The 15,294-nt window shown below is 42.5% G+C and overlaps 1 protein-coding gene across 3 annotated transcripts in view; it reads right to left on the bottom strand.

The window, feature by feature from the left end:
* Positions 1–15,294, bottom strand: part of pard3aa (par-3 family cell polarity regulator alpha, a) — a 296,902-nt gene that overhangs the window by 126,075 nt on the left and 155,533 nt on the right. For all 3 annotated transcript variants that reach the window (XM_028433418.1, XM_028433420.1, XM_028433417.1), the window contains exons 13-14: positions 7,013–7,198; positions 6,675–6,845 (exon numbers count right to left, since the gene is read on the bottom strand). In XM_028433418.1, the coding sequence (XP_028289219.1) occupies positions 6,675–6,845; positions 7,013–7,198 (357 nt within the window). The remainder of the gene's footprint in view (positions 1–6,674; positions 6,846–7,012; positions 7,199–15,294) is intronic.

Here is a 15,294-nt window from a genome sequence, read left to right as displayed (position 1 = left end):
AAACACTCTATGTGAACTGCTCACAATAGTCAAGTTCAAGGACAGTGAGGGAGTATCACAGAACTGAACACTACTCTGTGTAGTAAATGTTGTATATGTTGCTGCATGTGCATGTTGCTTAACAACACGCTGGATTTCAAAAACTAAAGCACACACTTCACCTCCACAGCCCTTCGCCGCGCCCAAGCAGCCCACTCAGCCACTAGATTCAATATATTATTCTCTCAATTGGTCCTATTGAGTTTCCCCTGCCGCTCCTAAATGAGTTAGTCCTTAGAGAGCCAGCTGGGAATGAGGGCCCGGCAGCGCTGGAATTGCATTTCTGCTGCTCTGCGATCTACTTTCCTCAATTTAGTCACTGCCTCTTTGCAAACTGCATTTCCCAGAGTGCATTGCTCTATCCCCCCCCCCCTTCCTTTTTATCCTCCTTCCATGAATCACTCACATTTGCTATGACAACAAAGGAGCTGTAGTTCCTGCATGTCCTGATCTAACTGGACTTCAATCAGTCCATATTAAGTTACGGGGAGGTGGGGGGTCAACACAAATTTCCCTCCCTTTTCTCCTGCATCCGCTGTGAGCCAGCTTCTCAATGTTTTAAGGTCTCCCCCAGCAGTGGTCAGCTCAATACTAATATAACCATAATTTACTAGGCCGGGGCTCTGATTGATAGCTCTCTCAAGGCTCTATCGATCAGCCTTTCTCTCATCTGAGCATCTTTTGTTAGGGGCAGCCACTTCCTTCCTCCTTGTCTCTTTGCATAAACCTTCCCTTAGTGACTAACAGCAGCACTGTTGGAATGGATTACAAACAGGGCTATTGGCATGCTGAAGACACTACTGTGGTGCTCTTTCATATACAGAATAAGCTGTTATATCTACTCTTCTCACAGAGTTAACTAAATGACTATGACTGCAAGTCTTTATGATGCAAGAAGGCATGGAATGAGGTCTCTGCTGCGTGATCTCCCCCTTGTACACCCTGCCTCTTTTCATCAATAATAAAACACTGCTTCAGCTTGCCCTGTCCATTACCTTGCCATGTTCCCTTATAATCCCCAAAAGTGTAGTTTTATGTAAATTAGAAGAGTAAAACAAACTAAAATGCGCAGTCAGTCACTATTACAAAGCAAACAGCCAAAGCTAACAATAAAAAGAGGTTATTTCTGCAGGGACAGAAGTAGTCAGAGTGCTGTTTTCTATCATAGCTTTATGATGAGATAAGGATAGAAGTAATTGTATGGTCAAATGAAAGACTGCTGATATTATCCTAAAGTTTAAGGTTTAACAACCTCTGTGAGAAGGCCCAGACTGAGGATGTAGGTAGTGAAAATGGTAGATAGGAACAAAGGGACACAAATCAACTTCAGAGATGAGGGTACAATATATATATAATACAATACATATATAGTAAACATATATATATATATATATATATATATATATATATATGTTGACAAGTCCTGCCTGTCATCTTCAGATGGTTGAATGTTTGAAGCAAATGAAACAACCAGTGTGCACCCCCCTGTGGTTACATGCAAAACTTCAAGTCAGGGCATGATTCATCACCATGGCAACCCAGAAAATAGCAGAGAAGGTTGTTGTAGATTCAATGTATCCTTCAATGCATCATGAACAGTCGAGTACAACCGATTGTCACTACATTAGCATGTAGCATCATATATTGCACGTATTAGTTATTCAGCTTAATTAAAAATGCAATGATGAGGTTACCAAACTGAATGGTGAGTGAGTGAGTTTGTGATTTGGAGTGTATGTGTGTGTATGTCTTATCAGGAGTCACTACACACAGATTTGCTTTGCTGTGTCAGCTCCATGTTTAGAGGCTGTTTCCATTTGCTTTATTTATTCAACAAAATAAAGGTTATATTGTCAATAAAATAAAATAAAAATAACTGTGCCACTAATTTACAAGAGAACTGTGTATCTCGTCTGTATTACGTGTGTTAACCCCCACCATGCACTTCATGTCGCTCTGTCATCATTATACAATCATGCTGCTGTAAGGCTGTCACATGCCTTCCACTTAAAGCACTGATGTTGATTAGCTGTCATGTGTGGAGCAAATGCTGGCACTTGTAATGCTTCATTTGTTGAGGAGCAGCAGGCACGATGTACATTTCTATAAATGCGGTGCCATGTCAGTGGCTTAAGAAAATGAGAAAACGGCTCTCAGGTGACTGAATGCACTGGGCCGCCTCGCAGTGGTTTCCTGCCCCACATGGTATTTACATAATTGGGATTGCTGGACTGGAAAGCATTTCTAGTGGTCAAATGACTTGGAATGTTTTATATATAAAACGTTTACATTTATGTCTTTAGGCGATCTGGACAGAAAGCTCTGCTGAGCCAAGCACAAAAAGAAAGTGAAAGTTAGAAATGTCTTTATTTCAATAAATGGAATCAAACAAATGAGGAGGGGATCACTGCCGAAGCAAAGGACTCCAATGATAGTACTGCCGTCCTGAGGCAGAAGCTCCGTCTCATGAATTATCATGAGAACTCTATAGCGGAGCACCACAATGTAAAAATAGTTCACTGTGAAATTCCACTCAATCTGCAGATGAGCAGAATGTGCAAAGTGTTTCCCTGAGCAGACGGGAAGGAGGAGAGAGATTTGAGGTGAAAGTGTGTTTTTGTTTCTCAGATTTATGCGCTGCTTCTATTGGCAAGTTGCGGTAGGGCTGTCAAGAAAGGAAAACAAAAAGAAAACAACAAGACAGCCAGTCTGTCAAAAATAGTCAATGTCTGCAGGATATCTTTGTCATAAATAACTTCACAAATGCACAGAGAGGCGTGATCGTACGACGCGTGGTGAATTTCAAATCGGAGAAACGAAACCCAGCCACAAGCACACTTATCGTCAGGCTGTCTGCCTTTTAGACGTCTGTGTGATAAATATCTCAGTAACAAACATCTACCACTGGGGTATGAAGGGGATAAAGGTTGCTGCATGGTTTATATTCATAAACAGATTATTTTATTGTCACATTTGAACCTTCAATCTCCACAGATTAGCTGCAATTTTAGTTTTGTATTTGTAGTGAGTTGATAAGCAGACTTCTTTGTCTCTGAATGGTCATTGGTAGCCACAGTTTAGAAGAAACCAACCAGTGCATTTATTTATTTTTTATAACTTGTAATAATTTGTTATTATATTGTATACAGAGCTGGGGGCACACCATGTTTGGCAGGATTTGTTTTTTTATCAATGCATCTTTGTCCAATCTAGAAAACTCTTGGAGGACTCCCGTCTGCACTGCAAACTCAGACGGAGGAGACATCCAGTGAGTGAGGCCACATAAAAAAAAAAAACTAATGGAATTGAAACGACTTTCCAAGATTTAATTGCTTAAACACATGTGACAATATATTAATAGAAATCAGAAATAGAGGGAGAAATTATAACGTCTGTGAAGCAGAGATGCAATTACAATGCTTCAAACAAATTGGCAGCGACCAATCACATCGCTTGACTATCTGGGGCAGAATGGTACTTTTTCAAACAAGGGCTATCTGTGGAGCCAAGACAGTGGAAGAATGAATTTTCTGGAGCGCAGTGTGTGATTAGAAAGGGTGTATTTGTGCATATACACAATGCAGTTATTCTGCCTTCCCCTAACAACCCCAAGAACATCATTCCTATTGTCAAACACGGTGGTGGCAGTATAATGCATGGTGGAATAAATCATGAAAAAAGAAGACTATCTAAATATCTTAAAAGTAAACTGAAAGCAGAAAAACTGGGTCTTGGACGTCGTTTTCTGTTCCAACCAGACACCAACATGAAGAATAAGTGTGTTGTAGTGAAGAACTACCTCCATGAGAGCAAAGTAAAGGTTTTTGACTGACCTACACAAAGCCCTGATTAAACTCTGCATGAAGAGACCCCAGGAAATGTTTCTTTGCTCTATTAAACAGAATGTAAGACACATTTTTATAATTTTGATTATGCTGATTATTATTTACTGTGTTGTTGAGACACTCACTGGCTGAATGAGTCTTCTTAACTAAATTAGGCTTGGTACTTAAAGGGCAGTAAAATGTGGACACTTGTCTAGACCTTCTGGGTTTGTGCTACATTAAAAACAGCCCCATTCAATCCAGCACATGGCTTTGTTAGAGTTAATACATGCTTAAGTTTTTTTTTTAGTATACCAAGGTTGATAAAAATGCTCATTGTAACCCAAGGCAGAGGCCACTCATCACCACCACTCTAATGGCATGGGCTTAATCATGGGCCATCAGCAGTATGAACCCACCTACTGCAACACTTGTGTTTGTCGGTGAGAGGACCTATTTGGATGGATTAAGCCCCAAGTCCTGCTGAAAGCAAATGGGCTACTGGAAGACCTTGAGCAATAACAGTGAGGGGTGTTTTTGTGCATGCGTGTGTGCCTGTGAAGAGGCTATTCTGTCCTGTGTCACATAGTGCATTTCTATTATGGTTTGCTATATGGCTACATTTTCACTTATACTACATAGGCAAGACCAAAGCAAGACAGCCTTAACCAGCAGGAAAGATTGCTCTGCTGCTCCACCAAAGATTATCTTACTTGAGCCCAGAGGACTAAGAGAAGTGATGATGAAATCAATGCAATTTTCATGGAGTGGGGTGGCCTGGATATGCTGCACCCATCGGATCCCCCACCACCACCACCAGCGCCCTCCCACCACCTCACCCCTCTGATGCATTAGGTTGTGCTGCTCGGCTCCTCTCCCCTGCAGACAGTGATGGATCTGATTCATTTCAATGGTGGCCTCCAGTGTTCACTCCCATTCGGCTGGGTGACAGTGGCAAACTGGTGCAGGCTCCCCCACATGTATCTGCCCGGCCAATACAGCAGAGCAGGGGAGGAGGAGGAGGAAGAGGAGGAGGAGGAGGAGGAGGAGGAGGAGGAGGAGGAGAGCGAGTTGGGATGGGAGGGATATGGCAGCCGGGAGCCTGTGTCGACATTTAACTTCTGCTTTTCAACTGACCTTAACTTCTTATAATTTCTAATCTCCTCTATATTTCAGAATACCCTGTGAAGACGTTATGGCGTCTGTTCGAAGCACATCCTCAAACGCAGCACTGTAGGACTTCCTGCAATGCGACTTTGATGGATGGAATCTAAAATGCACTATAACATTTCCTCATTTTGTTTAACACTCTGTAACATTGTCAACATCCTGTTTCATAGCAACTAATGCAGAAATAAATATCAAGATATAAAGAAACAAAGAAACATCTCTCTAACTTGATCAGAGATGCAATAAATCTTTATGTACAATGTCATTCCTTATTTTTCTGCCTATATTGTGACTGTAATAATACTAAAAAAGTGTATTTTTACTGTTTGTGAAGAGTGTGAGCTTAACTGCCTGCTCAGTGTCTACCTGCCTGCCTGCTGGTGAGGGATTAAAGAGGACAGGAGAGTGACTGGACCAAAGTGATAGAACTCACTGAACCTTGGGGCTCAGCTTTCCCAGGAGGGACGTCTGTCCTCTCCATAAGTCAGGAGATGGGAAGAAAGAAAGATGGGGAGGAGGAGGAGGAGGAGGAGGAGGAGGAGGAGGAGGAGAGAGGCAGAGAGAACAGAGTAAGGTGTAGATCACACAAGCACAGCTCTGCGTTTTAAGGCTACAACCGCATTTCTCTGTCACTGGCTGTGTACTACTTATAGAGCACAGCAAGCTGAGGTGGAGAGGAAACTAACATCAAAACTAGAAGAAAAACAAGTGCATGTTAGGCATCTGTGGGGAGAGGAGAGAAAGCTTGCAGGATGAGGGTTAGCAAGGAGGGTGAAGGGCAGGGAAAGGAGAAAGGGAGGGGGCTCAGCGTGGTACTCCAAACTGACACACAGCCACAGGACACAGGCTCCAATTAGAGTCACAGCAACACTAATCAAACCTGATCTACAACCTCTGGCTGCAGGGCGACTGAACGTGCACAAGAGGGTGAATGCACAAAAATCCTGAAACGCAGCCTCACTGTGCATTCGATTTCTGCATTCATTTACTTTTTTTTTATGACAATATGTCTGCTTTTCCTTAAAAAGAAGACATGCTGGAATAAGTTCAGTATCACAATGGACATTTCAAGTTGAAATCCCAGCATTTTCAATAGCCTTGACTGTTGCCTTATGACAAATATCCACCAAGCTATAATACATATTCTTTTATCTGCCTATCCTACAGTGTTATTCAGCGCGGCTGTCAATCATAACTCAGTGAAGTGCTTCTTAGATATCATATCAAGGCCCACCATGGGCAAAGAAAATCATACCGAGAGAGGAGGGGAAATATGAGGCGGTATCGCAAATCTCTCACAGGAAATGGGACTGTTTGAAGATTTGCATGGTGGTGTGGCCGCTTCATAAAGGTCCTTCTCAAGCTATCTCAAAGTTCCCATGGGGATAGATTAGGGCCAGTGGCAAGGTAGAGAAAAATCACATACATTTTTTCATTCTGTGCAGGTGAGATGTAGCTATCATTCACTTTATGCCATATGCACAAACATATGGAGGAAGCATCCATCTTAAAGATGATGAATCATGATAAGAATACGACTAATAATGATTAACAAAGGCAGAACAATTAAATGTGTCTCTTTGTGGTGCCAATTAGTCCCTCACACTCATCGGTGTGACTCCTCCCTGACTGTAAGGTTACCTTGTTGTGTTTGGCCACCCGCCGAGCCACGATGAGCTGGATCATCCCTCGTTTGTTTCCCTCTACCGACATGGATTTGCGCAGCGTTTCCATGGCTTCCTGGTTGGTCTTCTCAAGCAGCGACTCCCCATTGACAGCAATGAGTTGGTCATTGACACGTAGACGCCCATCCTGTGCAGATGAACAGGATTGTGGAAAAGTTACATCTGGCGTAATAAATACTGAACAGGGGTAATTCTAAAGCTCATCTTTACACTTACCTGCAGGTTCAAGAGTTACAACAAAAACATATATTAAATCCACCAAAGCAAAGGTTGATGGTAGTTGTCGCTGCTTACCTTGCTAGCGGCACCTCCGTGGATGATGGATTTCACAAAGATTCCCAAGTCAGCGTGGTTCTCCTTGGAGCGGTTACCTTTGACGCTGACCCCCAAGCCTGCTGAGCCAGAGTCATTCAGGGGGACCTCAAAGGTCATGAACTCTTGTGTGCCATCAGCTGTTAACACAATGTCGTCTTCCTCTGGCTGATATTTAAGAAAGAGAGAGACATGTCTCAGTGAGAGACCTCAACAACAAAGAGTGAAAGCATTACCAATGAATCTGGCAGTGTTAAAGCACTAATTAACCTCAAAAGTAAGTCTTTGAAGATGAAACTTTTGTGCAAAACTTGGCAAACTTTTTTTTGTTGAGCCCAGAAAAGACAAGAGAAAGGATAACAGAGAATAGGAGAAGAGAAATTTCAACAAGGATGGTGAATGACAAGAAAATGGAAAGCAGGCGGGAGACAAGATAAAGAGGTGTAAGATGAGGGGAACAGGAGAAGAAAGCGAATGGATGGCAAGCATGTCACATATCTGAGGGCTGTCATCGTCAATTGGCCGTACTGTCTAGCTGAGTGCTGCTAATTCCTTTCTACTATCATGAGCTCAGTGTAGGAGCAGCGGAGAACTTTGAAAACGCCAGGTAGCAATTTGACGCTCAAACAACAGTGGCTTCCTTTGAACAACAGCGCTTTGAAAAATAATTTGTCACACGTGTTAAGGACCCGATCCTTCTTTCCTTGTGCCATCCATGCAGGGCGTCCCATTGTTGAAAATACAAGGCGTTTTTTTTTTGTTGTTGTTGTTGCAGGGCTGCAATACTCCTCATGCGTGGTGTACAAAAAATGGTTCATTTCAGCTGCCAGGAAGGTGTGAGAGAGTACTGTTGAGTGTCTAACACCCTAGCACAATCAATTCAGCTGGAAAATAGTCCATCAAACAACCGCTTCACTTACTTTTCCTTTGCTGTCTAACAAAGGAGGAGCTTTTGTGCATTTTACCTTCCTCTTGCAGGCAAACAAACAGGGAACAGAGGTGTAAGAGAAATCTAATGGTGTAGAAAAAACACCAGAGGCATCAAAGAACTGGCAGTTTCATGCTTTTGTTGAATACTAAAAAAAAAAAAACTGGCAAAAGATTGAAAAACATGTTAAAATACTTTCCGTTTTGATGCCTACCACAGGTTCTTGAGCAATAGCCAACATAACTAAGTAAATGTGCTAAAGATGTGATCTCAGTCCACAGAGGAAAGCTTCCTTCTTCTAGACTGAGAATTAAAATGGTTTATTAAGAGCATTTGAGGCATTGAAAGTGTTTATGTACGGCACATAGGAAATGAAGACTGCCTGATCAACAGCCCGCTCCACAGGTAGCTTGAGAGCAGCACTGTAACTGCTGTGATTGGTCAGATTGTACTGTACATGTGTACTTATTGCCATGGCAGCCAAATCCACATGAACAATACTGGCAGTGAGAGCAATCAACCCCAGAAACCCCACCACAAGACCTCTTTAAATAGACTCACATCAATACACGCACACACACACAGCCAGATGGATGGCAGCCAGGTGTGTGCCCTTCACAGCTGCTCGGATAAAGAGGAAAGAAGGGAAAGACAGAGCATGAGGTGTTGAGTTTTTTTTTTTTTCCCTTTCGAAGCGGAGGAGTTATTAGGATGCAGCGGTGCGTTCAGGTGGAGGCTCTTTTCAACACCATCTGACTGAACCCCTATTCTCCAGACGGCCCTCCTATCTGCCCCCTTTTCTTTCCCCTCTGCCTTTTCTTCACCAGCTTTTTAAAATGGCACTACACCTGTCTGTACAACTTGCCAACCGGGCTTTGTCTGCGACTGGACCCTTAGACCGCTGGAATCCATTTAATCAAACTGCATTTCAACACTTCTGGTTCTATCACAGAAATCACCGCTTCTTGTCAGGAAATGACCCTTCGCTTTCCCTCCGGCCGCTGAATGAAGCGGATAGGGGACAGAGGAAAATAACTGCTGAAGAACAATTTGTTATCCTGGCCGGGGGGGTACATTTAATGCATCAACAATGTTTAAATCTCCATTCTTGTCTGGAGATTGCAGAGGCGCTGTGTCAGAATGTCTACAACCTCTGACAGCTTTCATATTGACGTTATATTGACCTAGACGCACAATTTCCACTCTGAAAACAACATGCGTGCACGGATGGATGGATTAAGGTGTGTGCCACTCTCAGGGTCAACCTTAGCCTTTAATTGAGATGTTTTATCAAAGTAAAAATAAATAAATACCAGCTATGAGTTATGTTTTCTGCAAAGCTTTTAGCCCTGCAGCAGTACTAGTAATACACCGGCTGAGGAAAAAAATAAAATAAAATAACTCGGGATGGACAGTGTCTGAGTATTTGTGCGTGCGTGTGCTCGCTCACGTCCACAAAATGATGACAGAATAACCACCCACTCAGAGCTGTGTTCCGGGAATAGAGGGCCGAGGCAGAGAATGAGAGAGCAGCGTAACATTTTCATCAGACAGGAACAAGCGCCGCTAGCCAAGAATGAGTTTGTCAGGCTGCTTGACAGGCCTTGTTGCACCGATTCAACCCAGGCAGAGCTGGATTCAACTACCTCTGAACAGGAGAAAAAAGGGAAAGTCAGCTCATTGTTCCAAGCTCAGCCCTGTGTATGCACCTGGGACAGAGAGCACAAAGGTACTGACAATCAACCAACTGATGTAAAACTGTGAAAAGGTTACGTGCTTAGCTCAAACTTGATCCAGAAAATACACAAAGTTTTATGTAAAATACAACCTGTCTAAAACATCCTGTTTTCTCCATCAGGCCTGTTGTATAGCATACAACATCTTGCGAACATGACAAAGTCTTCTAAATAACACCCACTTAGGATGACTGTCTCCAACACTGAATGTCTCCAACACCTCTGCTCGCTGTTAAAAGCCAAGTACAAACTTTACCTGACTGTGGAGACACCTGGCCTTGCAAAACAAACAATATTTTTGGCAGGTTACCACCTTTACTGTTAGGTTTCCTGCCTAAAATGCAGGATCACATTCAGATTTGTCATACCTGCTAGTAAAACACCAAATATAGTGCAGTTTAGTCTGACACTCAGAGAGGAAGCAGATGCAGATGTTTCTGCTTTGAATTATATGATCTCATGTGTATGGTAGTTAGCTCATGTGGAGCCCAGTCTCACAGATATGTATGTAATATGTAAAAGTTGTTCCAAAGATTGATGAGAAAAGCTAACAAAATAGGTATCAATGTGTTAAGGGCAATTTTCAGGGAGCAACTTTTAATTCTGGAAACCTCATATAATAGTGTATTTTAACCGAAATCATGACCTTCTCCTCAACAAACACAACACATTTTGGGAGAGTAACTTTTAATAGTGCCCATAGGTCCTGTGATCAGGCGAGATCAAGTGACAGATGGGACATCATCATCACCACTACGAACATCTCAGTGTGTTTCAGTCCATAAAAGACGCCACATGGAGCGTTGAATGTCCCTACAACTTCCATCGTCTCCAACTATAATGTCAGGTGTCCAAAGATAGAAAGAAACAAAAAGAAAGATTACATTTAAAACATGTCTGTTCAACTCAAGCCAGTTGTGGCAGCTGGACCTCTAGTGTGTGTGTGTGTGTGTGTGTGTAAAATAATCTCATGACCGCTCATCTAAATGACTTCAAACACGTCAATACACATGCCCATCACTATAGCCGATGAACAGTTGTGAAGAAAAGCAAAGGACAGACACACAGGTGTATTGTTTTTATAAAAAGCATTGTAAAATATTCAGTGCTGTGATTGAGATCAAACTTAATTGCAGTTAAGTGGTTATAATATCACTGTTATCATTATCACCTGTTCAAGTGAGGAGCCACTTGGCCCGTTCGTCACAAAAGAAGCGCATGTCATTTTGTCCATTACACGATTAAGTCCTTTATTAATTAACACCGTGGCAGGCAAGCACCCAGTCATTACCAGCAGAAGAGGGCAACAGAGGCAGCATTTCAGCGGGAGACACAAGCAGGTGAGTAGAAGTGGGCAGAGACAGAGAACCGTTTGCTAATTGGTGAGGAGTTTTGGCTCCCTAATGGGCCCTTTCATTGTGTTTCTACCTTTCTTCACAGGTCACGTGTTAACAAGAGATACTGTATATGTGGGATGAGTGCATGGGTGTGCCAGAGAAACAGGAAGAATGCCAGGGGGAGATACGAGAGAGAAACAGAGAGAGAGAGTGAAAATGAATCACAATTACTTCTATTCACACATAACTCCGAGTTCTCTGCACATCACTGCCTAAAACAATTAACACTGCTGGAAACTTCTTTCCACACTTGGCCCAATTTGGCGACATAAAGGTCATTGGAAATGAATTTAAAAGGGCTAAAAGAAATCAGCCATGGGTGTAATTGCAAAAGTGGTGCACACGTGATAAGTATTGTAACACAAATTTCTCTTGGCTGTGTTTCTCTTTACAACGTTTTCTGACAAAGGAGGTGAATATTAAATACCTCTAAGCCGCACACCCCCCCCCCCCCCCCCCCCCCCCCCCAAAGAAAATCAAAAAACAAAGTCAGGTACAGCATGGGATGCAGAGGTGAGCTGTTACACAACACCGAAGGGCATGATGCGCACAGCTGGCTGTGGCAGGTTTTAAGTGATTGTGGACTGTAGTAACATCACATGTTCTTCAATGGGCAATCCAGCAGATTCAGTGCTGACAGACTGTTCCCCTTTAGGGATTTTATAATGAGAAAGCTCATTAGCAGAACAAAGTCTGTTTCAGTGAGGGCGTCTGAGGACATCTACATGACTGTGAATGCATTATACGACTACTGGCTATCATTGAAGGCGAGTGGATCTCGCTGCGTGCAACCAAAAACACTCGTAAGCAGGGCTGACCTGACACAAGATGTTTCTAGGGGCCGTTTTTGAAAGCGATTACATCTAATCAAAGAGAACATGAAAGATAAAAGGTGACTTTTCTCGGTGCGCTTGGCAACCGGGAATGTTTGGAAAGGCGGAACCGATGTACAGACGCGCATTATGAAGCAGATGCCTCTCATTTCAAGCTAATGGTGGATAAAAAGCACTTTGGTATGTCCAACTGCACATACACACTTCAGCCCATTATGTGTTCTGGAAACAGACGCTGAATCCCCTTCGGGAGAGTAACTGTGTCGCCATAAGTGGCCTTTAACTACCTTGTTTATCGGCATAGCACAATGCTGCGGTGCACCCTCCCATTCTCCGCACTGACAGCAAGCATAATTATGGGAACAGCTGCTGAAAAGTGCTAAACGAAAACAGGTGGCGGCGACGAGACACGCTCAGAAATCATTAACCAGGTTGGCATTGTCTTCAACCACGCTTGGCAGCATTAGCTTTAATTATGACAGAGCATGTTTCTGAACTTTGCACTTTGATGAGAAAACATTTCTATAGGAGCCAGATTAATAATGCAGCAGAGACTTATCAGCGTTCCTCAAAGAGGATGTGTCAGAGAGGAGAGGGGGGCGGAAAGTTTGATGTGAGTATTTTTCTGATACGCATCAGGGAGTAAGAGCAAAGTATGACTTTTATGGAGCTTTCAGCAGACAATTTGGATAAAGTGAGAGGATTCTTTTTGGAGATGGGGAAGATTTTTTGGTGCCATGGTAACACACCGGAGCCAAATCACTACAGTCTGTCATTTCAGAGACATTTTTAAGTGTAAAGTGGAAGAGAAAGTGACCTCTGAGATGCAGCTGCAGCTGCCAAACTGCTCTGAAGAGCTCTGTAAAGTCATAGATGCTCTAGCTGATTGCAGGTTGCCAAACCGCAGCCTCACACTGCTACTTCCAAAGGCCTTTCAAGCAATTCCTGTAATTTTGCTTCACCTGAGTTCCCACTGTTTTTTTTTCAGAACCAATTTACAGACAAAGGGTCAGCTATTTCTAGGCATTAGTAACAGTAGTGCAATTTGCTGATTACACCCAATTATATCGTAGCAGCTGGTCTGGTTTTTTAAGTTATACGATAGAGTGCGGACGGGAATTCATTATTATTGAAGTGTGAATGCCCGCAAAAAAGGTTACAGCACCTTAAATTATCAGCTCCACTAAAAAATGACTCACCTCCTCCCCGTGTTGTTTGCCAAGTTTTACTGAGGTAAAATATCTCCTCAGTCACCTGCTGTTATATAAATAAACTGCTTAGAAGACGCACAAGAAGGATTCAGTCTTTGGCACTTTATTAGTAAAAGTTTCAACATATTACATCACCCCCGCAGCGATGCAAAAGCATTACTCTAAGAGACATCTAATTATATTAACACCAAAGATGTCATTTTTTGGCATGGCTGTAGATAGCACTGTTTATCACCACTCCAGTGGAGAAAAAAGGTTCTTCATTATCTAAATGCTATTAAAGCAGTGAAAGATGTAAGCCAAGACACAGATAGAAGGAAATTCAAACTGCTTTGAACACATTTCTATCCAAGTTTTTCCACACAGTACCTAAACAATGTGATTCTACACCAACTCCTGTGCTTTAAAAAACTTACAGCAGGTGTAAAATTATTCACAGCGAAGCTATGAACCTTTCACTGGGTGGGGAAAAATGTGCGTGTGAAAATGACTTGTCACAATGGTAACCAAGACAGCGAAGACCAAAAAAGTGGAGAATATGGGAAACATCTGGAGCTGAGAAATATATTAATGTGAAGGAGCCAAAATCTGCAGCTCTTTGTGTATGTATGTATCTCCATCTGTACATCTGTCCATACATCAATCCTTTTTCTAAACCCGCTAATTCTGAACGGGGTCATGAAGCCTATCCCAGCTATCTACAGGCGAGAGGCGGGGTACACCCATGGACAGGTCGCCAGTCCATCGCAGGGCTAACATAAATGGACAACCATTCACTCTCACACACACCTACACCTACAGGCGATTTAAAGTCACAAATTAACCACCACCACACAGCCACAATGAGAATGTGCAAACTTCACACAGAAAGGCCCCAGTCGGATTCAAACCAGGAACATTTTAGTTGTGGGGTGACAGTGCTACGACCTTTTTATAAGTACAATTTTGGACCCCAACTCAAACTACCCTGTGACTAAAATAAGTAGTTTTAGTAAAAATCAGTGGTCTAAGACAGATGATTTCAAAAGCAGGTTGTGCCTCCATTAGATGTTCCTATTGTCCTTAGCGCATTTGTTCACAACTGTCCTATAGTGTTAAGAATGAGAGTTAGTTTCCAAGCTGAACATCAATTGACTGATTGAGGAGGATTAAACTTGGCTCTGACTCAACATATCTGAGTATAATTTAGTTGCCTCCAAAGATGGGATTGTGTTTGTGTTTGGCTGATATCAATTCATTTCTCACTCTACCGACTCGGTAAATGGATCTCTGCAGCAGGGAAATCGATACAGCTTCATATGTCTGTTGTCTTCCTAACTTTAACACAGACCAAATCATGAATAGTAACCTCACTGTAGTGCAGGAAAGTGCACGACGAAAGCCAGCTGTGCAACGCACTTAGAGGCAAAAGAAACATCATCTGCAGAGAATAACTGATGATGATGATAGGCTGGACTTGATCAAGAAAAACAATGAAGAGCTTGTTTGGATATCTAATCTATCCATTTCCATGCTTTTATTTCTGTATATAATCATTCTTGGCCTATACAAAACATTTCAGCTGAAAGTATCCACAAATGGAGCAGTTCAATTACAGCCCAGTGGTAAAAAACATGGCAGGGAGGATTTTAAACCAGGCCACCGGGGTGGGCACTTATGAAACGGGCCATTAGTCAGCTATAATTGTCACCAACACTGTCACGCATTTGTCTGGCGCGTCCTCTGCGTTCACATGAGCCATAAATTCAGCTGTCACATCAATCAGAGGCCGGAATTAATCGTGCAATTAAGATTCTCATTGCTTGGCAGATATCGCTACTAATGGATCAGTGACAAGTGTGATATGATCATAAAGAGAGGATTTTAATGTACTGTTTAATTGCTCTTATGTGGTCTTGAGTGTTACAACAGCGGCTACACAAGCCCATTTGTTCTCCTATTGGAGGTAAAATATGCTGCTCATGAAGGGTCAGGGGACGATGTAAGGGCAGGCAGGGACGATGTTATTATGGTACTTGAGCATATGTGACTAATCGAGACAGTATTGTGCGTTTTAAATGCATTGTTTTAAATGTGTTTAGGGCATGACTGAGTGTGTGTAAGACAAGGAACAGTCCTGCTGACACAGCAGCAAGAGGGTTATTCACTGGGGGTTTGAA

This window comes from Parambassis ranga, chromosome 20 (assembly GCF_900634625.1).
Source record: "Parambassis ranga chromosome 20, fParRan2.1, whole genome shotgun sequence".
NCBI lineage: Eukaryota > Metazoa > Chordata > Actinopteri > Ambassidae > Parambassis > Parambassis ranga.
Note: the sequence above shows the minus strand (reverse complement) of the source record. Positions and strands in the feature narration are given on the sequence as shown.